The sequence below is a fragment of the Pristis pectinata genome, chromosome 35 (assembly GCF_009764475.1).
Source record: "Pristis pectinata isolate sPriPec2 chromosome 35, sPriPec2.1.pri, whole genome shotgun sequence".
Lineage (NCBI taxonomy): Eukaryota > Metazoa > Chordata > Chondrichthyes > Rhinopristiformes > Pristidae > Pristis > Pristis pectinata.
The window spans coordinates 13,042,827-13,069,844 of NC_067439.1; the positions used below are offsets into that span (position 1 = coordinate 13,042,827).

General features: G+C 43.0%; 1 protein-coding gene across 1 annotated transcript in view; it reads left to right on the top strand.

Annotated features, from left to right (window-relative positions):
* zgc:162698 (Transmembrane protein 87A-like) overlaps positions 1–27,018 on the top strand; it is a 47,596-nt gene that overhangs the window by 2,221 nt on the left and 18,357 nt on the right. Inside the window, exons 2-13 of the mRNA XM_052044095.1 lie at positions 8,360–8,426; positions 8,908–8,999; positions 10,703–10,822; positions 11,759–11,809; positions 12,333–12,398; positions 13,939–14,007; positions 17,111–17,222; positions 18,159–18,220; positions 19,433–19,616; positions 20,259–20,358; positions 22,026–22,119; positions 23,912–23,983. Of these exons, the coding sequence (XP_051900055.1) occupies positions 8,360–8,426; positions 8,908–8,999; positions 10,703–10,822; positions 11,759–11,809; positions 12,333–12,398; positions 13,939–14,007; positions 17,111–17,222; positions 18,159–18,220; positions 19,433–19,616; positions 20,259–20,358; positions 22,026–22,119; positions 23,912–23,983 (1,089 nt within the window). The remainder of the gene's footprint in view (positions 1–8,359; positions 8,427–8,907; positions 9,000–10,702; positions 10,823–11,758; positions 11,810–12,332; positions 12,399–13,938; positions 14,008–17,110; positions 17,223–18,158; positions 18,221–19,432; positions 19,617–20,258; positions 20,359–22,025; positions 22,120–23,911; positions 23,984–27,018) is intronic.

Here is a 27,018-nt window from a genome sequence, read left to right on the forward strand (position 1 = left end):
GGGGGGAGGGGAGTGGAGGGGGGGGGGAGGGAAGGGGAGGGGGGGGGAGTGGGGGGGGAGGGGGGAGGGGAGTGGAGGGGGAGGGGGAGGGGGGAGGGGAGTGAGGGGGGAGGGGGGAGGGGAGTGAGGGGGGGGGGGAGTGAGGGGGAGGGGAGGGGGAGGGGAGGGGAGAGGAGGGAGGGAAGGAAGGGGTGGAAGGGTGGAGGAGGGATGGGGTGGTGGAAGGGTGGGGGAGGGGAGGGGCGGAGGGGTGGGGGAGAGGTGGTGGGGGAGGGTGGGGTGCGGGAGGGAGGGGCGGGGAGAGGGGAGGGGCGGGGAGGGAGGGCGGGAGGGGTGCGGGAGGGCCGGGGGGGGGTGGGGAGGGCCGGGGAGGGTGGGTGGAGGGGAGGAGAGGGAAGGGGGGGAGGCGAGGGTGGGGGGGTGGAGGGGAGGGTGGGAGGGAAGGGTTGGAGGGGAGGGTGGGTGGGGGGGTGGAGGGGAGGTAAGGGGGAGGGGAGGGTGGGTGGGGGGGGGAGGGGAGGGAAGGGGTGGAGGGGAGGGGAGGTAAGGGGGAGGGGAGGGTGGGTGGGGGGGGAGGGGAGGGAAGGGGTGGAGGGGAGGGAAGGGGTGGAGGGGAGGGGAGGTGGAGGGGAGGGGGGTGGAGGGGAGGGGGGGAGGGGACGGGAGGGGGGGTGGAGGAGGGGTGGGGGGGAGGGGACGGGAGGGGGGTGGAGGAGGGGTGGGGGGGAGGGGTGGGGAGGGGGGGTGGAGGGGAGGAGAGGGAAGGGGGGGAGGCGAGGGTGGGAGGGAAGGGTTGGAGGGGAGGGTGGGTGGGGGGGTGGAGGGGAGGGAAGGGGGAGGGGAGGGTGGGTGGGGGGGTGGAGGGGAGGGGAGGGAAGGGGTGGAGGGGAGGGGAGGTGGAGGGGAGGGGGGTGGAGGGGAGGGGAGGTGGGGTGGAGGGGGGGAGGGGAGGGGGGGTGGAGGGGAGGGGGGGTGGGGTGGAGGGGGGGAGGGGAGGGGGGTGGAGGGGAGGGGGGGTGGGGTGGAGGGGGGGAGGGGAGGGGGGTGGAGGGGAGGGGGGGTGGGGGGGGGAGGGGAGGGGGGTGGAGGGGGGGTGGAGGGGAGGGGTGGAGGGGGGTGGAGGGGAGGGGAGGGGTGGAGGGGGGGTGGAGGGGGGGGGAGGGGAGGAGGGGGGTGGAGGGGAGGGTGGGTGGGGGTGGAGGGGAGGGAAGGGGTGGAGGGGTGGAGGGGAGCGTGGGTGGAGGGGTGGGGGGGAGGGGTGGGCAGGGGGGGTGGTGGGGGTGGGGAGGGGGGAGGGAAGGCGAGGGGTGGGGTGGTGGGTGGAGGTGAGGGGAAGGGGTGGAGGAGGAGGGAGGAGTAGGTCTCAAGCGGTGCCTGGGTTGAGGGACTTGGGGTTCTTGTGACTGGAGTAACAAACGGTCTGCTGGATGAATTTCACCAGGTCGAGCAGCATCTGTGGTGGTGGTTGAGGAATTGTTGATGTTTCAGGTCGAAGTCTTCCATCGGGTCCTGTTGCTGCTCGACCCGCCGAGTTCCTTCACATTGTTCGTTGTTCCAGTATCTGCAGTCTCTTGTGTCTCCAGCTCTCTCAGGAGAGAAGGAAGCTGGTCCCTTCTACCAAGCAAGAGTTTTCCCATGCAGGGACAGCACCCCAACATCTTTTGTTTCCCCTCAAATCTGTAGTCCTGCCAACATCCTCGTAAATCTTTTCTGCACTCTTTCCAATTTAACCACATCTTTCTGTGAACAGGGTGACCAAAACTGTACAAAGTTCTCCAGATGTGCCCTCGCTGATGACTGCAACATAATGTCCTAACTCCTATACTCAGTGCCCTGACTGAATTAAGGCCAGCATGGTCAACACCTTTTTCACTACTCTGTCTACCTGTGACACTGCTTTCAACAAACTATGCACTGGTACTTCTTGGTCTCTCTGTTCCATTACACTCCCTACCATTCATAGTATAAGTCCTACATTGGTTTGACTTTCCAAAATGCATCACCTCACACTTATCTGTATTGAAATCCATTTGCCACTCCTCACTGCACTTCCCTAACTGACCAAAATCCCCCTTTAATATACGATAGCCTTCTTCACTATCAACAATGCCTGCTAATTCCTTGGAACTGAAGAATGAGAAGAGAGAAGAACCTTATCCAAACATACAAGTTCCTCAGGGGGCTTGCCATTAGATGTTGAAATGTTTTCACTGGTGGGAGAGTCATGAACAAATGGACATAATTACAAAATAAGGGATATGTTATTTAAAAGTGAAGTGTGTAGAAACTTCACAAGATCACAAGATAAGGGAGCAGAAGCAGGCCATTTAGCCCATCGAGTCTGCTCCAAGGAAAAGGGAAAAAAGAAATGAGAAATGGGGAATGGAGGGGGGAAACAAAAAAAACCTATTCTAATCCCAATTTCTGGCCTTATCCCCATATCCCTTGATACCCTGACTATTTAGATATCTATCTATCTCCTCCTTGAACACCCCCACTGATCTGGCCTCCATTGCTGTGCGTGGCAAGGAGTTCCACAAATTCACCACCCTCCGGCTAAAGAAATTTCTCCTCATCTCTGTTTTGAAATTGTACCCTCTAATTCTAAGATTGTGCCCTCTGGTCCTGGACTTACCCACCAAGGGAAACAGTCTAGCCACATCTACTCTGTCCTTTCCTACCAACATTTTAAATGTTGCTATGAGGTCCCCTCTCATTCTTTTGTACTCCAGTGAGTACAGTCCAAGAGCCGACAAATGCTCCTCATACGTAAGCCCTTTCATTCCTGGAATCATCCTCGTAAATCTCCTCTGACCCCTCTCCAACGTCAGCACATCCTTCCTAAAGATGTGGGGCCCAAAACTGCGCACAGTATTCCAAATGAGGCCTCACTAGTGCCCCGTAGAGCCTCATCAACACTTCCTTACTTTTATATGCTATACCTCTGGAAATGAATGCCAACATAGCATTCGCTTTCTTTACCACCGATTCGACCTGGTGGTTAACCTTTAAGGTATCCTGCACGAGTACCCCCAAGTCCCTTTGTACTTCCGTACTTTGAATTTTCTCTCCTTCTAGATAATAATCTGCCCGCTTATTTCTGCTTCCAAAGTGTACAACTGCACATTTCTCAACATTGAATCTCATCTGCCATTTCCTTGCCCATTCTAAACTGTCTAGGTCTCTCTGCAACCTTCCTATCTCCTCAATACTCCCTACTCCTCCACCTATCTTGGTGTCATCTGCAAACTTAGCCACGAAACCATTTATTCCATCATCCAAATCGTTAATGTATAAGGTAAAAAGGAGCGGCCCCAACACTAGTAACCGGTAGCCAACCAGAATGAGGTCCTTTTATTTCCACTCATTGCTTCCTGCCAACCAGCCAATGCTCCACCCATTCTGTTATCCTACCCGTAATTCCATGACCTGTCATCTTATTAATCAGTCTCTTGTGAGGCACCTTATCGAAGGCCTTTTGAAAGTCTAAATACACAACATCTGCCTCTCCCTTATCCACCCTACCTGTGATTTCTTCAAAAGACTCCAATAGGTTGGTCAGGCAGGATCTTCCCTTCACAAAACCATGTTGGCTATTGACCTATCTTGCCTTGCCCCTCTAGGTATTCCGTAACCCCATCCTTGAGGATAGATTCCAATAATTTTCCCACTACTGACATCAGACTAATAGGTCTGTAATTTCCTTTATGTTGCCTCCCATCTTTCTTATACAATGGAACTACATTTGCGGCTCTCCAGTCCTCCGGAACCATGCCGGAATCTATCGATTCCTGGAAAATTATCACCAATGCCTCTGGTATCTCTAAAGCCACCTCCTTCAGAACCCGGGGATGCACCTCATCTGGTCCGGGAGACTTATCAGTTTTTAGCCCATTTAGTTTTCCTAGCACCTTCTCCCTAGTAATCTTAACTGAACTCTTCCATTTTGTGAGACTCCTGACTAACCGGCACATTGCCGATGTCCTCCACGGTGAAGACCGGTACAAAATATTCATTCAATTCCTCTGCCATCTCTCTATCGTCCATTATAATATCTCCTGCACTGTTATCAATTGGTCCTATACCAACCCGTGTCTCTCTTTTACTCCTTATGTATTTAAAAAAAACTCTTAGTATCCTTTCGAATGTTATCCGCCAACTGCCTTTCATAATTCATCTTTTCTTTCCTAATGACCTTCTTAGGTTCTCTCTGCAGGTTTTTAAAAGCTTCCCAGTCTTCTGTTTTCCCACTAATTTTTGCTTCTTTGTACGTCGCCCCTTTTGCTTTTATTTTAGCCTTCACCTCTCTCGTTATCCACATTTGTGCCTTTTTTCCATTCAAAACCTTTTTTTCTTGGAATATATCTATCCTGCATTTTCCTTATTTCCTGTAGAAATTCCTTCCATTTCTCCTCCGCCATCCCTCCAGCTAGCTCACTCTTCCAATCAATTTGGGCCAACTCTTCTCTCATACCATTGTAATTTCCTTTGTTTCACTGAAATATCGATACACCGGTTATCAGCTTCTCCTTCTCAAACTTGAAACTGAACTCAATCATATTGTGATCACTGGTTCTCAGTGGTTCCTTTACCTTTAGTTCCCTAATCACCTCCGGTTCATTACACAGCACCCAATCCAAAACAGCCGATCCCCTGGTGGGCTCTTCAACAAGTTGCTCCAGAAAAACGTCCCTTAGACATTCCACAAACTCACTCTCCTGAGTTCTACCACCTTGCTGGATTTCCCAGTCCACCTTCATGTTAAAATCCCCCATAATTATCTTCACATTGTCACTCTGGCATGCTTTTTCTATGTCAGGCTGCAACTTATCGTCCACTTCCTGACTGCTTTTAGGGGGCCTATATATGACTGCTACTATTGTCATTTTACCTTTGCTATTTCTTAGCTCCACCCATAAGGATTCCACCTCCTCTGACCCAATGTCCTTTCTTTCTATTGATTTTATATCACTACTAACCATCATGGCCACACCTCCCCCTCTGCCTACCCGCCTATCTTTCCTATACGCTGTGTACCCCTGGACATTCAGTTCCCAATCACATCCATCATAAAGCCATGACTCGGTGATTGCCACAATGTCGTATTTATTAACCTGTAGTTGTGCTACTAGGTCATCTACTTTATTCCTAATGCTATGTGCATTTAAATATAGTACGTTTAGTCCGGTATCTGCTATTGATTTTGTTGTACTTCTTTGTTCAGCAGATTATCCTGACTTTCCACCTGTCTATCCTTCTTACCATCTTCACTACATACTATCTTAGACATGTTCCTATATACCTCATCCTCTATCCTAACATCCTGATTTGTTGTACTTCTATTATTCAGCAAATTATCCTGACTTCTCACCTGCCTGTCCTTGCCAACCTCATTGGACTTGTTTCTATAAACTTCCTCCCTTACCTTAGCATCTTATAACCTAACATCCTGGTTTCCATCCCCTTGCCAGATCAGTTTAAGCCCTCCCCTACAACTAAATTAAACATTCCTGCCAGGATATTGGACCCTTTGGAGTTTAGGTGCAACCCATCCTTAGCGAATAGGTCATGCCTCCCCCAAAAAAGGTCCCAATTATCCAAAAATCTGAAGCCCTGCCCCCTGCACCAGTCACTCAGCCACACATTCATCTGCCAGAGCTTTCTATTCTTCCTATCATTGACACGTGGCACAGGTAGTAATCCTGAGATTACTACCCTTGAGGTCCTACTTCTCAACCTTCTCCCTAATGCCTTGTATTCCTCCTTCAGGACCTCTTCTCTTTTTCTACCTATGTCATTGGTACCTACATGTACCAAGACTTCTGGCTGCTCACCCTCTCCCCTCAGAATATTCTGGACCCGGTCCGTGATATCCCGTACCCTGGCACCAGGGAGGCAACACACCATCCGAGACTCACTGTCGCTATCACAGAATCTGCTATCCGTACCCCTTACTATAGAATCCCCAATAACCACTGCATCTCGCTTCCTCCGCTGGACCACAGTACCAGGCATGGGGCCAAGGTCCCGGTTGCTGAGGTCTTCCTCTATCAGGTCATCTTCTCCAACCGAATCTAAAATGAGATATCGGTTTTTGAGGGGGACCGCCACAGAGGTGCTGTCTACAAACTCTCTATAACTCCTGTCTATTTCCTGCTCACTCTCCCTAACCAACCGAAGGTCATCGAGCTGCTGCTCCAGACTCTCAATCCGTTCCTTGAGGAGCCGCATCTCGGTGCACTTTGCGCAGATGTAGTTATCTGGGAGTCTGGTAGTCTCCCAGGGTCCCCACATCTGACACTCCAAACATAAGACCAACCCCAGATGTATACTGCTGAATACCACTGAGTTCAACAAATAAACTAATCTTACCCCCTCTCTATTAGTCTCGCCTCTTTTCCGCTCTCGCCGAAGCCCGTTGAGCCAAAGCCTAACCCACTCTGCTCCCTCTCACTCCGCTGCCCGCTCCGACACTGCCCGCTGGATATGGTGGTCTGCTTTTAAATCACCCGCGCGCTTCCGAGTGACGTCACGCGCCTGCACAGTCACTCGCCGCTATCCTGAACGCTGGAAAGAAAAAAAAACTCGCTCCTCATTAATTTCTGGCACTCTCTGCTCTCTGGTTGCTGGAAAGAAAGCTGAAGATAAACCTCTGACTTTTAAATCACCCGCGCGCTTCCGAGTGACGTCACGCGCCTGCGCAGTCACTCGCTGCTATCCCGAACACTGGAAAGAAAAAAAAACTCGCTCCTCGCTTGAGTCAGAGTCATACAGCATGGAAACAGGCCCTTGGGCCCAACTAGTCCATGCTGACCAAGATTCCCATCTAAACTAGTCCCATTTGTTTGGCCCATATATTTCTAAATCTTTCCTATCCATGTTCCTGTCCAAGTACCTTTTAAATGTTGTTAATGTACCTGCCTTAACCACTTCCTCTGGCAGCTCATTCCATATATTGACCAATTCTAGATTAAAAGTTGCCCCTCAGGTTCCTATTAAATCTTTCCCCTCTCACCTTAAATCTTTGCCCTATCTAGTTCTTGATTCCCCAATACTGGTAAATAGACTACATGCATTCACTCTATCTGTGCCCCTCATGATTTTATACACCTCTATAAGATCACCCCTCATTCTCCTACACTCCAATGAAGAAAGTCCCAACCTGCTCAACCTCAATCCATAACTCAGTCCCTCGAGTCTGGGCAGTATCCTCCTAAAATCTCCTTTGCACTCTTTCTAGCTTAATGGTATCTTTCCTATTGCAGGGTGAGCCACCATATAAACATGCATAAAATACAAAAGGAGGGGGAAAAACCAAAAAAAGTTTACCTTGTGTGCAGTACAAAAGTAGATACTTTTATCAGCTCCACAACTAACCATTTTGACAATATCATTACTGGCTACAGGGAGAGAGATGGAGTGAATCTCTGGAATTCTCTGTCCCTGCGGGTAGTGAAGGTCAGATCATTAGATATTGTTAAAGTGGAGATCGATTAATATTTGAAAGGTGGAAGAATTGAGAGCTATGGGGAACTGATGCAGAAGAGAGGATGAGGCCAGCATAGATCTACCATGATCATATTGAATGGTGGGCAGGCTTGAGGGGCCTGGTGTCCTACTCCTGTGTATATTTTCTTCTATTCTTGTGTTTGATTTCCTCCAGCTACATCAGTAGACAAATCTTCCTTTCAGCATTCTGAAGGGGCATTTCATCCATGATTCTCGGTCTCTTTTGTGCATCTCCACCGATCACCTCCCTTCTGTGCAACTGCAGCGGATGCAGTATCTGCCCTTTTTCTCTTCCCACCATCAAGGACCCCTCCAGATGAAGCAGTCATTCACTTCCAATGTAGTGTGCTTCACTTGGTGCTCATAATGCAATCTCCCGACAATGATTGGGTGACCACTTTGTAGTGGATGTCAGTGGATGGTTTAACCATTAACAGTGTTGTTGTTGAGTCACCAAAGCTGAAAGATCTGTGGTTATAGCTGTGATTGCTCCCCTCACCTGATGGCGTGTCACCACCCTCGACAAAGAAGCACAAAACTCAGCCATGGTTTCCATTCATAATCTTTGTCTGAAACCATTGTTAGGGCTTGAGTGTGCAATGTAAGGGAGGGTCAGAATTGCACATGATTATGCTACCAACCCCCCACCCCTCCACCTCAGTGTTTGGAAAATCTTGTCAATACAGTGTCAGAACCCATCTAAAGAATGTTCACAGATAGTTACTGATGGCATTTTCACTGAATATTAGGCTGGCGACCAGTCCAGGATGTTGAATTTTGGGGTAAGAAGATGTCAAATGGCAAAATTAATGTTAGTGTATAAGTCCCTCTTGTTTTGATCTCTTTGCAGAACCAGTCACAGACAAGATTTCCACTGCGAAAGACTTTGTTTAACAATTCTTACATTAAACTGAAATGTGAGTAGCTGGACTTTCTGTGTTATTGAGGGTGGAATTGTTTTGGGTTAATTTCTTTAGTCCTTGGTGTAACACTACACTACAAAGTCAAACACTGTCTTCCTGTATGGTCTCCATACACATTGATCTTTTCTAGTGTTACATTCTTAGGGAAAAAACAATGAGAGCTGAAATTAAAGTATGGTGCAGTAGTTAGGTGCTTCCAATGGGAATAGTGAATAGGGAGGTGATTTGCATTGGCTTTTTGTATCTGTAATGCCCGTTTACAGGACTTCTCAGAGTGGGTTGACAGGCTGTCAGAGAATGGTAGACATCCTGTAGCAGTACATAGGAGGTATTATTTTCTCAATGGAGTTCCATAGAGTTAAATAAAAAGGCTTTTCTTCTCTTGGTAAAACCCTGATTGCACAGCTCTGATTCAATATTTCACTGTGATAGCTACCTGGAAATGAGTAACAATTGCTGTCCACTTGCTTTTCAGTGGCAAAAGTGAACTGCGACACTCCAGTTAATCTGAGCATTGCATGGTATTTGAGGAGTTCCCATTGTTATGATGAATTCTTTTCAGTGGATGTAAGTGACGTTTGACTGGAATTTTAAAAAAATTCATTGACTGTGTTTTCTGTTTGGTAGTAATGAAAATAAAAGTGAAAATATTGAAAGGAAATGGTTAATATTTCAGATCATCAGGATGTAGTCTGCACCTATTAGATTAACCTTTTCGCTTCCATACACCGTTTGTGGCCTGCTGTACATCTCCAACGTTTGTGGTCTTGGAGATGAGGAGGAAACATTATTTGTGTATAATTTATGCAAATTAGTTATGGATTAGATCTGGATCTGTCTATCCTTGCAAGATTTACAGCTCCACTTTTCCATGCTGAACTCCCTGATGTTATTTCTAAATTTTCCGGTTGCCAGTTTGAATCAGTGTCTGCTTGTCCTTTCTTACAATTGGCCCAGAGTAACATGGTCCTGAGGTGCTCCCTTTGAAATGTGATGTTAAATTGAGGCCCTCTCTCCTTTGAATAGAGTGTAAAAGGATATAGTGTAAAAGAATATAGTGTAAGACAATTGGAGCTACAATATTTTGAAGATCAGCAGCCAATATTTATTCTTCAATCAATTTGTTCCTTCATTTACATGCTCTCTGTTGAAGTAACTGTGCCAATGCTCTCTTACCATTAATTTGACTGAGCCACTCTCCACTGCAGAACAAGTTCCCATTGCTTACTTTATAAATTTGATGTTGAGTAAAAGGTGTGATTCGAACCTAGCCCACTGCAGCCCTGCTGCTTTCTTGCACCTTATTTCATTTCATTTCATTTCATCACATCTGTTCTTTGAATATGCAATTGTTTAAACACCCACTGCACTGGCTCCTGGAAAAAAGCACTGCCTAAGATTTTCATGGGAAAGAAAAGCTATAGCTACAGAAAAAGAAAAATCGATTCAGCAGCCTCTCGGTAGCGATGAAAGAACTAAAGCTATTTAAATGTTTTGTTAACACTGCCTGATGCAGTAATGATTGCATATAATGGGTCAAATCAACCTGATAGGAAAGTGCTTTCTGTGAGCAGTGGAAGCTATGTTCACCTTATAGACCATGTTTGTAAATCTACAATTTTAAAGTTTCAGTTGCTGAGAATAAAGTAGCTGCTTTTTGTCCCAAAGCAGCTGGTGATATTTTCTCCTGTGGAGTGCTACATTGTGGTTAAAAGTACATACTGCAGAATGTCATAAACCTTTGTATTTTAGGGAATGGATAGATGGAAGTTTTCCAGAATTCTGTTTTAAATAAACAACTTCTGCCTGGGAAAGGATCTCACAAACTGGTGGTGATCTATCTCAGCAAGAGTGAACCATATGGAAGCTGAAAAGGAGAAAAATTGCATGTTTTGGGATCTGAGCATTGCAGGAACTCAGCAGGTCAGGCAGCCTGACCTGCTGAGTTCCTCCAGCACTTTTTTCTGTGTTGCCAAGAGTGATTGCTCCCCTCTTTAATTCCCTCTACTACTTCTATAGAAATATCATCGGCCTTGGAACTAAAATTGGGCATTGGCTCCTCTTGTGCAGTGAGAAACAAGCAACAAGTGACGTTTTCGTGGAGAAGAACTGTGTGCATGTAGACTCCATGTGCAATTACTAGCTCTGATTCTGAACTATAGTTTGTAATATGTGGCTTCCTAAGGAAAGAAATCTATCGTTTTTTTTTAGGTTAGCCCTAGTGTATTTCTTAGCTGGTGCTCTGTAATAATTCTTGTGTTTTTCTGCAGGATGACATGGCAGCAAAATATTTTGGCACTTCGATCGAGCAGGAGAAAGGTGGAAGTGGTAATTACATACTACATCAGTACAGTTCCATTGAATGTCGAAAGAACAAAACTATTGGACGGGTGGGTAAAATTATCATTGGCGTGTTAATATTTGATGTCCTGTCCAGTTCAATAACTGCACCCACAACCCCTGGCCCAACTTTACCGTGCCATGTCTCATCTGCTACTTGATCTAAGCCACTATTCCATGGAAAATAAGCATTCTATCCTCTGCAAACTCCCCCCCCCCCCCCATGGTAAAATAATGGACAGAAGAATGCCCTTTGTGAACTTTAGCATTTATCTAATGTAGTATCTTCCAAGGTGTCACTTTGGCTCAGTTCAAACACCACGCTGTTTATGCTGGCACCCTGGTGCAATACTACCGTGCAGTGCTTCAGGGAAGAGGTTGAGCTGCGTATTTATTGGCAGTCAGTGTGAATGAGATAAGCAGGTTACAAGTCATTTATATTCGAGCTGATCTTCTGACACCCTGCAAGATGAGTTGTCCACTCAACTCGTTGTTCACATTACAAGAAATTCTAGATTCTGGCATCATTTGTTTTTCTCCTGTCGTCTTTCCTTGTGCCCTGTATTTTTTCCCACCTGAGAGTAAAGACCAGATACCTGCTCCTGCTTCCATTTAATGTTGATGGTAGAAGATTCTTCAGCTTTCATTTCTACTGGTGATAGAGCAATTGGCCTCTTGCCTTCTGGCTTCAATTTGCTAGTTCTGTTAAAGTGTTAGCATCTCTGTGCCCTGGAGCTGTGTGAGTTTGGGCGAGTGTTAGAATTGGGAGTGTTCACTCATCACAAAAGTTTGCTGCAAATTAAAGTGAAAACTATTTTGTGGCAGCTGCCTTGGTTTTAAAAAGCAAACTGAGCTGCATTCTTACTTTACTTCAGTATTATATTTCTAGTTGGAGAAATTTTGGACTACGTGTGCTATATGTGTTATATATGCAAGCATATTTTATACAACTATGAGAACATACTTCTGTTTGAATTCTTTTGCAGCTGCAAGTAAATTACTATGACCAACCACAGCCATTGAAAAATGAGACTCCGGTAAAATAAAGTATTTTAATATGTTAATAATTAACTTCTGCTCAGTTCTGCTACTGACATCATGTTATGACAGTGTTTAATCTCTGCTAAGTTATAAATATTATAACTATTCTTTTGTAAAGTGTGTTATATTCATCCCTATAGCTCTGAAAATCCCTGTTGTTTAATGGAATAGCAGTGTCCTTTCATGGATCACCTGCAAAAGCCTGTGAGGTGCTGAGCCAAGTGCCCAAGGAATGTCAATACCGATGTCCCCTTGTAGGCTGTGTAATCAATGTCTATGCCACCACTTGTCAATGCCTGAAAGCTATATTGGTCTCATTAATGCAAAAGTGGGTGATGCTATCTGTTTTGCTATTCTTACTGTGCCCGTTGACATCAATATAGATCAATGATTAAACCAAGGTTTAAACAGCTTGTTAGCTCACTGCCTTAAATGGCTGAACAACTTGTGATTTGTGCCAAGTGACTTTTTGCGTGTAGTGATTTTCCTGTAAACATTGCTGTAAATGAATCTTTACAGGACATTGAACCCCATCCTGAGCCCAATCCCAAACCAATATCTAAAAGAAAGGTGGACAACGAGAAGGTATGACTTGCATGCATGATGTATAAGACAATATCTGGAATTTTTATAGCATTATTATGCAGTACAAAACATGGCATAGAACAAATATTAAGTGGAGAGTTCTTCTTGGATACATTTTCTGTGACAATCTACCTATCAATCCAAGGGCGTGAACACTTTCTAAAGAAGATATCATTTATATTTAGGGTAAGATCTTTTTTAATGAAGAATCTCTAAGCAAATGATTTTCAGTGCATTGACCACCAATACAAAAATTCATTAATCACTTTTTCAATAACTTTAAAAATGACAAAAAGGAGTCAAGGTTTTGTGTTTGGAGTGTTCAATACCTTTGGGAAATAATTGATTCAGAATCTTGTCAAATTACTTTTACTCTCTGCTGACTGTGTTTTAAATTTGACTGTGTTATATTTTTACATCACAATGTTTTGAATCTCCATTTTTGGACAATTTTGAGCTGAACATGTGATGGAGTATTTTTGGTGCCTGGGATAACCTTAAAAAGTGTAATAGATACGCAAATTGTTGTTTTGAGCATCAGGACTTTGTCCACTGTAGATTGTCTGACACACAATTCATTATTTCCATTACATAGAGAAAATGTTTAAATGAGATGAGTCATACATGGTACTGTGAGAATTGTATCAAGCTTGCTTTTGGTGTTGGAAGCTAACCTCCAGGGAAGAAGTATTCACCAATGGGCACAGATGAGTTGACAGAATCAATTGGAGGAAGTTCAGACTTCTTGCCCAATCTTCTTGATCCCTTATTTCCTTTCGTATCTTTCTATGGGTGATTGATATCATTATATTTATTGCTTCTGTCATTTTGCCTCTCTCGTATCCTATCACTGTCTGAAATCCTCTTTCTGCTCCTCCCATGTCTTGAATTAGTTGGAATTGAGACTCCTCTGTATTCTCCTTCTAAGAACCTGAGAATTAATGACCTCCATCTGGCTTTCCTCCTTCCCACTTGTCTTGGAATTTTAAAATCTTGTCTTATAAAGTCTAATTGCTCCACAATGAAAGTCATTTTCTCCTGTGACTTTGTACTACTGCCCTTTGATTATCATTTGGATTACTTGATACAGGGGCAGTCGCTGAATAAAATTGCAGCAACTAAAATGCAATAAGTTTTACTTTCATTTTAATTTGTTCTTGAAATACATTTGATAAGGTGTTATTTATTGGCCTGAACTTGTTAGCTTTCTAATCATATAATAGATGGTATTAAAAGTAATCTCTGCAGTTTTGATCTAACTAGCCTGTTGTCCAGATCAGATATTTCTTTCCTGGAAAAAGAACCGATAACTTCTTGGATTTTTTTTCTTGTTAATTTGAACTTCATTCTTTGAATTGCTGGGCCACTGTAATAACCATTGCAGTGCTCAGTTGGTCCTTAAAATATGCAAAGAAAGATTTGGTAGCCATTTCCTCTAAGGATGGTTGAGATGAGAAATCTTCGAGTTACTCCGAAATGGCCTTTCAGGCTGTCAAGAAAAGTTTCCAAATAGTAGCAAACAACAATCCTTTTTTTCCAGAAAGAAAACAGACAACCAGTGAATGAAGAGGGAAAAGTAAATAAGACCACAAGTGTAAATAAAGATATGGTATGTTTGTTTTCCTTCTTGCTTACCATCAGCCATTTAAAGTACTTGTCTTTAAGTCTTTGGTAGGTTAGAAATTTGAACAGATATGTAGTAGATCCTCAGCTGGTCATGCAGCATCTGTGGAGAAAGAAACACTGTTTTAGGCTAATGATTTTTCATCTGAGGTGGACAAAGTTAGAAGGATTACGGAGTTGACCACTGTTGAACCAGCATCTGCAAGTTTTTTTTTATTTTCTGTTGCCGTTGAATCAGCTAGCTCTGTTTCTTTGTCCATGCATGCTGCCTAACCTGCTTTTATTTCAGATTAACACCATCTGTAGTTTTTTTTTTAGCCTTCCATGAGGTAAAATTGCTCCTCTCATCTATTCTCATTTTACTGCCTTCTCTGCATTTTGCATCAAGGTCAGTGAGGTATGTTTAAATGGAATGAATAGCACTGAAATGGTATTCTTCCCAGCTACGTGCTTCTGCATCACAAAGTCTTCTCCACAGTTCCTCCATCTTTCACCCTTGGATGCATAAGGAGCACTGCTCTTTGAGTTCGCTGCAATCTTAACAGTACAAAGTTGCAGACACAAGAGACTGTAGATGCTGGAATTCTGGAGCAACACACAAAGGAACTGGAGGATGTCTTATACTAGCTATCTCCCCTCTTTCTTTCCAGTCCTGATGAAGTGTCTCAACCCGAAATATCAACTGTCCATCCCTCTCCATAGATGCTGCCCGACCCGCTGAATTCCTCCAGCTCGTTAATACAAAGTTGCAGCGCAGAAGGGAGGGCATTTGGCTTATTGTGTCTGTAGTAATGCGGTGAATTTACCCCAACTATAACTTCAAATATTTATTTTTCTTTTAGTGTTGCCTCTATTTCTAGTTCATTTTTTTTATAACTCATCATTAAAAGAATTCAACGGTAATTTTTATGGGAATTAAGCATACAGTGATAATTATTTCTCACAATTACACACCATTGCTATTTGAGTACCACGCATATACAATGAAACCATTGTTCGTATGTTAATTATACAAATACTTGGGGTTGCATTTACTGTGAATGGTAGTGGAGGGATTACTGCACTACAAATTTTGAGCTGGAAGGAATCTGCTGATCAGGCCTTGTCAAATTCTAAGTATGCTATCTTCTACTCCTTAATTCTCCTTTATTCTGGTTGTCTGAGAATCCACAATGTATTGTTTTACTGTATTCTCATTGTTTGGACTTCAGCTTTAACGAGCATCAATCTGAATAACTAAATTTTCTCCCTGATTTTCTAGATTAGTGAGAGGTGTCTAACAAAAGTTTGTTGGTTCTGCATGGTGGCTCTTGTTCATTGGCCACACAACAACATTACCATCTGAACCTCAAACATTGGAATGCCTTTCAATTTAATCTGTCCTGATCACAATAATATGTCATTGAAGGAGGCCACTCATTGCATTTTATTTTGAAGGTTTTAGTTATGATCTTTTTTGGTGTTGTCCCCCTATTTATTGAATATTCTATCGTTGGTAGCACTTTATCCTTGTCTACTTCCTTCATGACATTAAACACCTCTGTCAAATCTCCTCTTACCTTTCTTTGCATTGCATGAAGCAGGAAACTAAGATTCTTCTGTACATTTACTAGCTTCTCTCAGTTGAAAAGATAATTCTCTATTTTTTCCATCAAAGTGCATAAACTCATATTTTCCTGTAATGTACTTCAACTGCCCTCCACTTGCTTAAACTGTCTATATCCCTTTAATGGCTCCATTTTCTCCTTGCTTTCTCTCTCACCTATGTATCAACAACAAACTATTTTCATACTCTTTTTCTTCAAACAGTTCATTAATAAGTTGTGAATAGATAAGGACTTGGGACTGATCCCTGTGGCATCCCACTTCGTTTATCCTGTCCTTTCACCAATCCTTCTGCTAATGCCAGTATGTTACCCCCAACACCACAGGCCATTATTGTATTGAGTGTTTAAAATTTCAGATATATTATGCCCTCTGCTTCCCCCTTTTCTGACTCTGCTGATGTGAAGGGAGTAATTACATTGGTATCGGTTACTTGCATTGACAGATGAAAATACCCTTGTCACTTCTCCTCCCTCAGCCCTGTCCTTTGCACCAAGGTCCATTCTATTCTCTAGTATCGTTATTCCCTGACGTATATTTTGGTTTACGGCAAGGCAGACATTCACATACATGGCCATGCTTATTGCATCCAGTGCTCCCGATGTGGCCTTCTGCATTGGTGAGACCAGGTGCAGATGAGGTGACCACTTTGCTGAATAAGTGTGCTCTGTCCGCCTTGGCCTTCTGGAGCTCCCCATTGCTAGCAGTTTTAATTCTTCTCCCCATTCCCACACTGGCATGACTGCCCTTGGCCTCCTCCACCTTCAGGTTGAGGCTAAATGTAAACTAGAGGAAAAGCACCTCTTATTCCGCCTGGGTAGTCTACCACCTGACGGCATGAAAATTAAATTTTCCAGTTTCAGATAAACTGCTCCCTCTTCTGTCCCTTTTTTCTTTCTCTTCGTGTCTACCCAGTTCCTCCTACACCCATCCCAGCCCCACAAAACCCTGTTTCTTTCCCCTTGTCTAACCACTCCATCTGCCCATCACCCACACACTCCTTCCATTGGTTCCCTTACCCCTACTGTTCCCATCTGCCCATCCCACCTCCCTTATTTGGTCCCATGCTCCACCTTCCTCTCCTATCAGATTCCATCTCCTGCAGCCCTTTGTCACCTCCACCTATCACCTCGAAGCCTCTCTCTGTTTGCACTCTTTCCTCCTCCATCTATCACACCTCCTCAGCTGGAGCTTGCTAACCCTTGCTCCACCCCTTCCCTTCACCTTTTTATAGTGGATATCGCCCCTCTATCCTTCAGTCCAGATGAAGGGTTTCTACCAAAAACATCAACTGTCCATTTCTCGCAGTCTCTCGTTGTCTCCATTTTGTGACTCATTTTAACTTCTGCTTTGCCAGGAGGATTCCATGACGTTGTAAACGTTGGTTGAATTAGTGAACATATTAAATAGATGAATCCTAAATTTTTTAAAAAAAGGTTTTCAGGCAGCATATTGATTAGTGTTACATTCCTTTCTGTTGACAGGTTTTAACGGACTCGGTAGCAAGGACCTGGGAGGATGCACCATACCTTTTCATCATTGAGGTCAAAAAGCCGGTGGTTAGCTCTCCTGAAAACAGAAATTGGAATCTAATTTGTAGGTTCTCAGTACAACAGTAAAATAATGCACTACATCCTTACTTCAAACAAGGCAGCAGTGGGCTACAGTTGACTAGGCTTAAATGGAGGCTTTTACAACCTCAAAGTCTCTTGTAACCAAGAGCAAAAGTAGTGGCTGGACCTCACAGCTTTTTTCTTTTGTGGAGCTAAAAACTGGAAAAGCAAAATGGACATAATTGATGGCAAAACTAGGGTAAATTTTTTTTCCAAGGCTGGGATTAGATCAATGGGTGAATGAGAGGAGATGTGAATTAATATTAAGCTGATGGCAAACTTTCACTGCCATTCTTTCTTGGCTCCTCTTATTTACACTTAAGGCATAGTGATAAAGTGAAAGCTTTTGCTTGTGAATGACCCTTGGGACTAAATCTGGGAAGCATTAATAGCAATTGGAGCATGCTTCCGTTTTTTTTCCTTTTACAGTCAGTGTTGAGGTGTGATTGGGGTACAGAAAGTGATTTGCCTTTTTGAATGCACTGGGCCTGTTTGAAATATCGTTTATGTCATTGTTTCTGCCAGCTATGGTATAGACAGTGCAAAGTACAAAATGATGAGATCAACTCAATCAAGGGCCATCTTTTGGATACATGGAAGTCCGTCTTTATGCGGGGTTGTATGTGGCAGTTTTCTAAATGGAAATGGTGTCATTGTTCGGTTACTACGCTAACTTCTGTTCGTCAGATGTTACAACAAAACTGGCTGGTTAAGACATCTTGATACAGATTCCACTAGTCGATATAGTTGGTGTGGGGTGATGTGCTGCCTAGGTCAATAGTGTTTGCTTAAAACTTTCCAGAGCAGGTAAAAATGCAAGTATTCAATGAGTAAATGGGTACCTGGCCTCAACATATGTACATCAGCTTATTTCATACCTCAGCTTGCGTATTGATTGTTATACTTTGTCTCTTTGCAGTAGAAGTGGAAATGGTGGGACCCTATGGATACATTTCTGCCTCACAATGGCCACTAATGATTGTAAGTTCTATACACACCTCGTGGTGAGCAGTTTACTAATAGTTTGATTGTTTTAAAGGGTAATTCTGTCTGGTTATTTTTGTGAGCTTGTTGAAAATTGAAGTGATGGAAAATGCATAACACCAAATAGTAATTAAAAGGTCCCCATGCAACAATCCAATCTGTTGCATATTTGCAAATGAATAAGCAGTGAACAAGTATCCTTTGATCAGCATTGCCTATGTTTTTAAATTTAAGTTTTGAATCTTTTGTATTCCACCAGTTTTCATTGTGGAACCAGTTTCCAGGTGATCACCCTGTGATTTATAGGTCCTAGAAGTTCTCATAAAAGCATAAGGACACAAGAAAATAGGAGCAAGAGTTGGCCTGTCATGCCCTCAAGACTGCCCCGTCTTTCAATATGATGTTGACTGATCTGTCCTGGGCCTCATGTCCTCTTCTCTGCCAGTTCCCCAGAGTCATCAAGTGCTTCAACTATCCAAGATCTACCTACTTCCTCTTTAAATATCCCTAGACTCCACAACACTCTGGAGTTAAAGAATTCCAGAGATTCACCACCTCTCTGAGAAGTAGTTCATACATGCCTCAGTTTTAAATGACTTTCTCCTAATCTTGTATCAGTGTCTCCTCATTCGAGATTCTCCCACCTGTTTTCCATCTGCTCAAAACCCACAAACAGCAATGAAATGACAGATTTATTCTTTATACTAAAGCAAGCATTTTACCAACTGAGACAGATGACATGCAAGCTAATGTCATAAATAGAAAATTGGGGGCCATAAATACAAGATGGCCATTTATAAATCCAATAAGGAATTCAGAAGAAATTCTTACCAGCGAGTGATGAGTTTATGTACCTGCTATTCATAAAGCTGAGGTAAGCATGTAGATCCACTTGAGGAAAAACAAGGTAAGCACATGGGGAAGAAAGGAATAGATGAATATTTGCTAGGATGAAGTAAAGTAGACTTGTTGTTCATGCAGAACATCAAATACGGTGGCCTGCTGTAAGTTCAAGGATAACACTGGAGGGGTGAAGTAATGCTGTGTCAATTACTGATAAAACAATGCACATTAAAACATAATCATGAGGTATTTCCTTCTCCGCTAAGTTTTGGTGCAGCCTCTGTGTATAGTGTTCATTGCCCGAAGTGTTTAATATGTTGCATTGTCAGAATCATACAGTCTGACTTGCTGTCTTTCTTTCTGCAGTTTTACATGGTGATGTGTATCATCTACGTGCTCTACTGTATGGTTTGGCTCCTCCTTTTAGCCTGTTACTGGAAGGATTTGCTCCGGATCCAGTTCTGGATTGGAGGGGTCATCCTGCTAGGAATGTTGGAAAAAGCAGTCTTCTATGCAGAATTCCAAAGTATCTCTCGGCTGGGTGTATCAGGTATATGGTTATACAAGCAAATCTGTGTAGTCTTGCTAATTTTGGTAGGATTAGGTAGTGGAGTTGGTTGGATTTTAAGGAATCATTATCTTGACTATAAGATGGTGGGTATTAGGTGAGGGGAAAATTAGACTTGACTATAACCATGGTACATTGGTAGCTATTGGCATTTGATTTCAATTTTCATTGCCAAACTGATAAAGACCTCTGTTGTAATCCCCAATATGCCCCATTTCCTGACTTTGGCTGGAAATGTAGTTGGCCTTGGACCTCAAGTGGCCAAAGAAAGATGAAATCAGATGGCCTCCCATTCTTGGGTGCTTTGGTTCCTGGAAGCTGCATGAATTGAGTTGCAATTCAGTAGACAAGTCAGAAGGTTATGGGTTGAACAACTGCTCCAGGGAATTGTTTGTCCTCATTGCTTCATCCACCATCACAAGCCCATAACTGCTTGGGAGCAAGGGATTTAAAAAAATCTTTAAAAGTATCTTTGTTTCTAGATTATCCTTATTCTTTTAGTAATACTGGATTTAAAACAAAATTCCTGTAATACTCATGACGATATGGCTGGTGGGTTGGTGCGAGAGAGCAGCTTTGTAAATATTAAGTTCTTCAACTATAAATTCTGCTTTTCCTTTGCAGTTCATGGGGCGGTGGTCTTTGCAGAGTTGTTGTCAGCTGTAAAGCGCACCCTCGCTCGGATCCTAGTCATTATCGCTGCACTTGGATACGGAATTGTCAAGTAAGATATTTTCCATATCAATTGAATTTCCTTGAGTTTGCCTTGCACAGTGCAGAACTGAGCCTAGGGACAGCTCTGGGACAGCTAAGTGATGCAGCTGCCTCAAAGCTCCAGCAGTTCAGCTCTGGAGCTCCCTGTGTGGAGATCGCACATTCTCCCTGTGACTGCCTCAGTTTCTCCTGGTGCTCCAGTTTCCTCCCACATCCCAAAGAAGTGCTGTCTCGTGGTGGCATTGCTTACTGTAAATTGCCCCTGGTGTAGGTGGGTATTGGTGGAATGGGCATGTGGGAGAGAATAGGTTGCTCTATTGGGATTGGACTGAGATCCAGCATGGACTTAATGGGCCAAATGGCCGCCTCCTATGCCATAAGGAAATAGGAGACTCTGAAAATAAGAATTTCAATCTTCATCTTTGTCAAATTGATGCTTTAGCAGGGCAAGAGGAGGTATTATAGAGTTGTACAGCACAGAATCAGACCCTTTGGCCAGACTCATCCATGCTGACCAAGTTGTCTACCTGAGCTAGTCCCATTTTCCATCATTTGGCCAATATCCCTCTGAACCTTCCCTATCCATGTACCTGTCCAAATGTTCCTGCCTCTACAGCTTCCTCTGGCAGCTTGTTCCATATACCCACCACCCTCTTGTCCCTCAGGTCTCCTTTAAATCTTTCTCCTCTCATTTTAAAGTTCTAGTTTTAGACTCCCCACCCTGAGGAGAAAGAACGTGACCATCCACCTTATCTATGCCCCACATGCCTATAAACTTCTATAAGGTCACCCCTCAAGTGTTAAGATTGGCTTTAGTACCTTGTGGCTGGGAATGGTAGGGGTGGGAAATCAGGTGGGTTTCCCAGTTTTGGGAGCTTTGGATAACTGCATTAGAGAAGCCAGAATCAGGCCATGACCCATTGATAGTATTCTTGCCTCTGAGTCACAAGGTTACATGTTCAAGTCCAGAGACTTAAGAACATAATCTAGTCTGGCAGGCCACTGCCATACTGAAGCTGCCCAGTGCTGTTGGCATTTAGCTGAGACATTAAACCAAATGCCTGTCAGATGTTTGACCTATCTGGTGAAAGTAAAAAATCTCCTGGCTAATGTTTCACCTCGATCAGCATCAGTTAGGAACACTCTGCTGGAAGAACTCGGCAGGTCAAGTAGCATCTGTAGGAGGAAAGGAATTGCCGACGTTTCGGATCAATTTCGACCCAAAACATCAACAATTCCTTTCCTCCCACAGTTACTGCTCGACCCGCTGAGTTCTTCCAAGAGTCTGTTTGTTTGTTGCTCGAGATTCCAGCATCTGCAGTCTCCTGTCTCAGTGAGAACCTGGTCATTATCCTGTGGCATTTTGTGGATAAGTTTACTGGAACATTTTTTTACACTGCAACCTTGACCATATTTCAAATGTTCTTTGACTATAAAGCTGTTTTGGAGATTGTGAAACGCAAGTTAATTTTCCTCCCTTCACCCTGCTGATGCTTAATGTTGGGGCTCATGCAGGAAAAATAGATTTAAAAACAAAAGTACCTAAGTCCTGGCATCGCAGTGCTCCTCCTTGAGAGAAAGATGTCCTGCATTCGGCTTCTCTTAGACACTGAATTAATTTATGGAAATGGAAGCTAGAGCTTCTGGCTAATTAAATATTATTTCCCATTTAAACAGACCTCGGTTAGGAGCCACTTCAAATCAAGTCGTTGGCATCGGCCTGCTGTACTTGCTGTTCTCATCAGTAGAGGGAGTCCTGAGAGTAACAGTGGTAAGAAACTCTAGAGATAACCAACTGGAATTTTTAATAGGAGTCAGGAAGAGGAGGGTAATTATAGCATGTGTGTCAGTGTTTGTTAGTTAAGGCTATTTTTGTTTGTTAAATAAAAGCAGCCCTTCTTGTAATCCATCTCTAGCTAGCATAAATTTGAATTCACATGGCATGCCTGCATAACCCAAGCAGAAAACCCAGCAGTAAATAATCTGTGGTGGTTTGAGATTCTGGAGAGACTATTTCTGCATTCAGTAAAACCGGTGCTTTTCTGCACAAGAGTGTGCAATGAAATATTAAACTCTTGAAAATGAATGCAACATTTTAAAGAAATGTGCCAGATTCGATTCTAGATCAGTCATGAGCAAAGTCAGTCCTTCAAAGAAGCTCAGCTGAATTTTTGTTTTCTCCTTATTTCTTAACTGGGTTATCTTCCTTATTGCTCAAGCAGTCCAGTACCCCCTGTGCTCTCAATCATTCTCCAACACTCAAGATGATTTACTATTTGACTGACTGTGCCGCTGTTGAAATGACCTCCAGGGTTTGCATGAGAATACTGAGTGAGTCTTTCCCCAGGCAAGGTTAACCATTCCCAGTGTGGGGCATGCAGGCACAAAACCTTGCGATAATGGTATTTACAAAAAGAAATAATTTCCCTGATGCATTACGAGTAAAATGAGGTGCAGTACTGAGGTATCCAGGCTAGTGAAGAGCAACACTACGTGACAGCTGTGCAGGGTTAATGTGTGAATGTTACAGCTGGCTGTCGCACCACAGTCTGGCAAAATGGAATAAGTGAATCAACCAGGGGAACTTCTGAATCATGGCTGATAAGTAAATGTGGAACAAAGACAGAATTGAGATTGGTTTGGATGCCTCGTACTAAAGAATAGTGTGTCAACATCCATTGTTATAATTCACAGGTGTAATTCACATAGATTTTCATTCTGGGAAAGTGTTAGTGAATTGTGGCGAGTTGATGGGATAAATGGAACCCCATCTCCAGCATTAGAGTGTCCTATAAAGCCACATTGCAGAAGGCTGTCAAGGCTTCTTCACTTGTTCTCAAGCACGTGAACCCCACCATCAAGAAGCATAAGAGCCAGCTGCAGGGAATCACCAACTACAAAATCTCATACAGCCCTGACTTGGACATGATTTGCCACTCCATCACACAGTCAAAATCCTGTAACAGCACTTGGACCATCTTCATTACAGTGGTTCAGAGAAGTGGTTCATTTTCATATGCGCAAGAGCAATTAAAGATAGGAAATAAATGCAGGCAACACCCACCATCCATCAATAAATCAATATTTCTCTGATTTGATTAAGTGATCTATTAGTTCGGTCAATACTTTTTATGCAAAATTGCAATTTCAGGATAGCAAACCATAAGAGATGAGTGCAGAAAATCAACAGTTTTGTGCTATCAAAGCAATGTGCCCAAGGTGTAGTTATAATTAGAAACTGCCTGCAGCGAAAGTGGTTATACAATCTCATTTGATCTACCAGGAAGAACTAAGATCACATACTAGACAGCAATCCCCAGTGCATTAGATGGGTTCCCCATCTCTGTTTTGCTTTCTGTCCATGTGGCAAGAATCTGGAGGGTTATCTGCTGCGTCTGGAGTTGAGGCAACAAGAGATCCTAAGACCCACCCAAAGAACTCAACATTTATGATGGCATAATGCTATTCCTTTGGGCAGTAGGAAGAAACTATTTAGAATTTATAGAATATCCCTTTAGGTTAATCTACCGGTTATGTAAACTAACTTTGATATCCCTCCTTAGGAGCATTCTTCAGCAGCCATGACCATCTGTGAGATTTCTCTTGCATTAATAGACTCCTGTATTGTTTGGTGGATATCCTTTTGTTTTCAGCTCCCCTCCCTCAAGTTCCTTCTTTCCATCAAGGGAATTTTGAGAAGTTTCTTGTTGCTTGTTCTGGGTTATTTACTGTTTACTGTTCATGATGTAGCTTGTATGGTTCATGATGATTTAGCAAAAATATGACCAGGAAACCCAAATAGTTACTCCAGCATCTTAACGTGCAGAGTTAAATTCTCTTCTTCCTTAATTCTATGCCAAAAATGAACTACAATTAATGGTTCAGTTTGAAATTGTCAGGTAAATTTAGATGAAACAGATAAGTATCTCATACAGCGTAACAGACTATAAATAAGAAATGGAGCCTTTTCCCTTCTATATATGGCTGAAGGTATAAACACTGGATTCCAGACAATAATGGAAAAGAGAAACACTGCAAATGCTGGAAATATGTGAAAAGAAAAATGCTGGAGATGTTCAACAGGTCAGGCAGCATCTGCAGAGGTAGAACAACAGTTAACGGTTCAGCTGGATGACTTCCCATCTGTTGAACAGTCATCGACCTGAAACTCTGACTCTGCTTCTCTGTCTACAGATGCTACCTGACCTGTTGAGCATCTCCAGCATATTCTGATTTTATTGCAGGGTTTCAGCTCTTGTAGTGTTGGGAGTTCCTTCCAAGTGTTGTGATGCCGCTCCCTAGGTGTACTTCCAGGTTGTTGGCAACCAAGAGGGAAAATTTGGCACCTTGCAGAAAATGTCTTTTGTATTCATGTATTTTTGAGGCACCGTTTCTGCATGCCTTTGTTCAGACAGGGAGAGAACCTGATCACTCCAAGCTATAACTGGAAAGCCAAGTAAATAAAATAGTAGGTGGATTTTTATCTTTGTACAGTTTTGCACAATTCATAATTGGGAGCTCAGATGGCAGATCTGCCTCCAGGCTTTAGAGTGACACTTTGAAGCTGCCAGGTTGTCATAAAAATCCATCCAATTCACTATGTTCTTCAGGAAAAGAAATATGTTATCATGGTCTGGTCTGTGTAGTTTCAGACTCACCTGCACTTAACTCTTAACTGCCCACTACTATGGCCTCACAAGACAGTGGATTCATGGGGCAACTAGTGATGGATAATAAATGTTGGCCTTGCTAGTTACATTTACATCCCATAAACAAATAATAAAAAAGTCTTGGTGCAAAGATGGGATATTTGTGAGAAGCAGTTGTGGAGGTGGAAGGAAGTGGCTGTGCTTAGAAAAGACCAGCTTTGCATGCCACAGACACATGGTTAAAATTGGGTTCTGGGAAGACTGGGACAAGACTTGGATGGCATGTTTGCCATTGCTAAGAAATGTGAGACTGTATTTATGATCTTTTAGACAAAGAGTTTTCAATGCATTAAATTTAATTCTAGGAAGACTGGTGAAGGGAAACATGCAGTCATTTAAGGAAACTTCTAAGCATAAATTATAATTTAATTATAATTTAGATCTTGTCCTTCTCGATTTTTCTGGATGGACAGAAATGGGCTGACAGCCATATTTCTCTGCCTTATTTGTTTGGGGATCCTGTAGATTGATTACACACCATAGCCACCATTAATGAGCCAACTTAAATAATTTATTTTCAAACACTGCAAAGTAAATGCTGGGACATTTTCTCTGCATTTTAGCACAAGAACAGATGCATCAAAGATCCTAGCATTTCTAGTGAAAACACTGACTGCTTGGGTACAGTGAAATGATTATATTTTGTTGGTATCTAAATGAGATGCAATTCCTACTTGCTGTGTGCTTGTGTATAGTATGTGTTCTATTTCCCCCACCCCCCCACTCTTGTGTATTCTGTCTGTCTTTCTGTCTCTTAGAATCAGGATGATGTAGTCTTGCTGGCTGCCATTCCTCTTGCTATACTTGATTCTTCACTCTGCTGGTGGATATCCTACTGACACTTGATTTAACTATGCATGAAAAGTCACTTTTTTTTTGTCTTAAACACTGTCACATAGCACATTTGGAATTTTTAATGGTATGTTTAAATTGTTAAAAATATTTATTTGTAATGGGAAGACCTGTCTATGTGATGACAAACCCAAAACATAATTAGAGCATGTCTTTGGGCAGCTATATAGGTTACTTCAAGCTCATCCTTCTCAAAAGATTGCAAGGACCATCACAGTTAATAGAGTAGCTTTAAAGTTAGTGGCTTTTTTTGTTTTTACCTTCCAGGTGTAACCGAAGCAGTTCTCCATTCAATTACATTACAAGATTCTGATCAGATTGAACAACCCAGGTTGCACGACAGTAGTGAGCTGCCAGACTGTCAATGATGTCTGGTAAAGCTGTTAAGATGGATGTACATCTTATGGATGTAGATTTGTCTTCTGCCTTGTTTTTGAACTCATTGTTTTACTTCACAGTGTTGGAAGTTCAGTGTTGGACTGATTCCAGTTCAGTGCGATCAGGTACTCCTCAAAAGAGGATTGTGTGCAGGTGGTGTTGGGCTATGCATTAGAGTTACATGATCTTAGAAACAGTTACAATGTGAAGAATGACACTTAAAGCAACCCAAGTTTGCCATGGCAGTCTAGTCATTGGTCCTAAATAGCATAAGATGTTCGGAGATGGGCTCTCTGCTGTCAAGGTACTTTGAAAATATACCTTATCCATATTAGTACAAATACAAAGTCTCAATCTGACTGTATTGGTGCCATGGAGAAGTTAAGCTGTTCATCATAGACTTGAATGCTGGGTACAGACCTTCTGGGAAATGTCTCAAATTTGTTTCATCACAATTAAGATAATCTGCAAGAAATGGACTATATTTTAAGTATGAATTGTATTCTTCTACATTCTCCTTGCTTCTTTTTGCCTCTCTTTTTAAGATGCTCTATAAAAACTACCCCTTTGAACAAGTTTTTGATTGCCTGCCCCAATACTGCTTTATGACTGTGTCAGATACTGTTTTCTAATGCTGCTGTGAGGCACCTGGATTTCATGGGTGGTGGGTTAAGTTTGCCCTCTTGTTGAAGCAGCTACTAAAGCCACAGCATAAGTAGAATATTATAGTT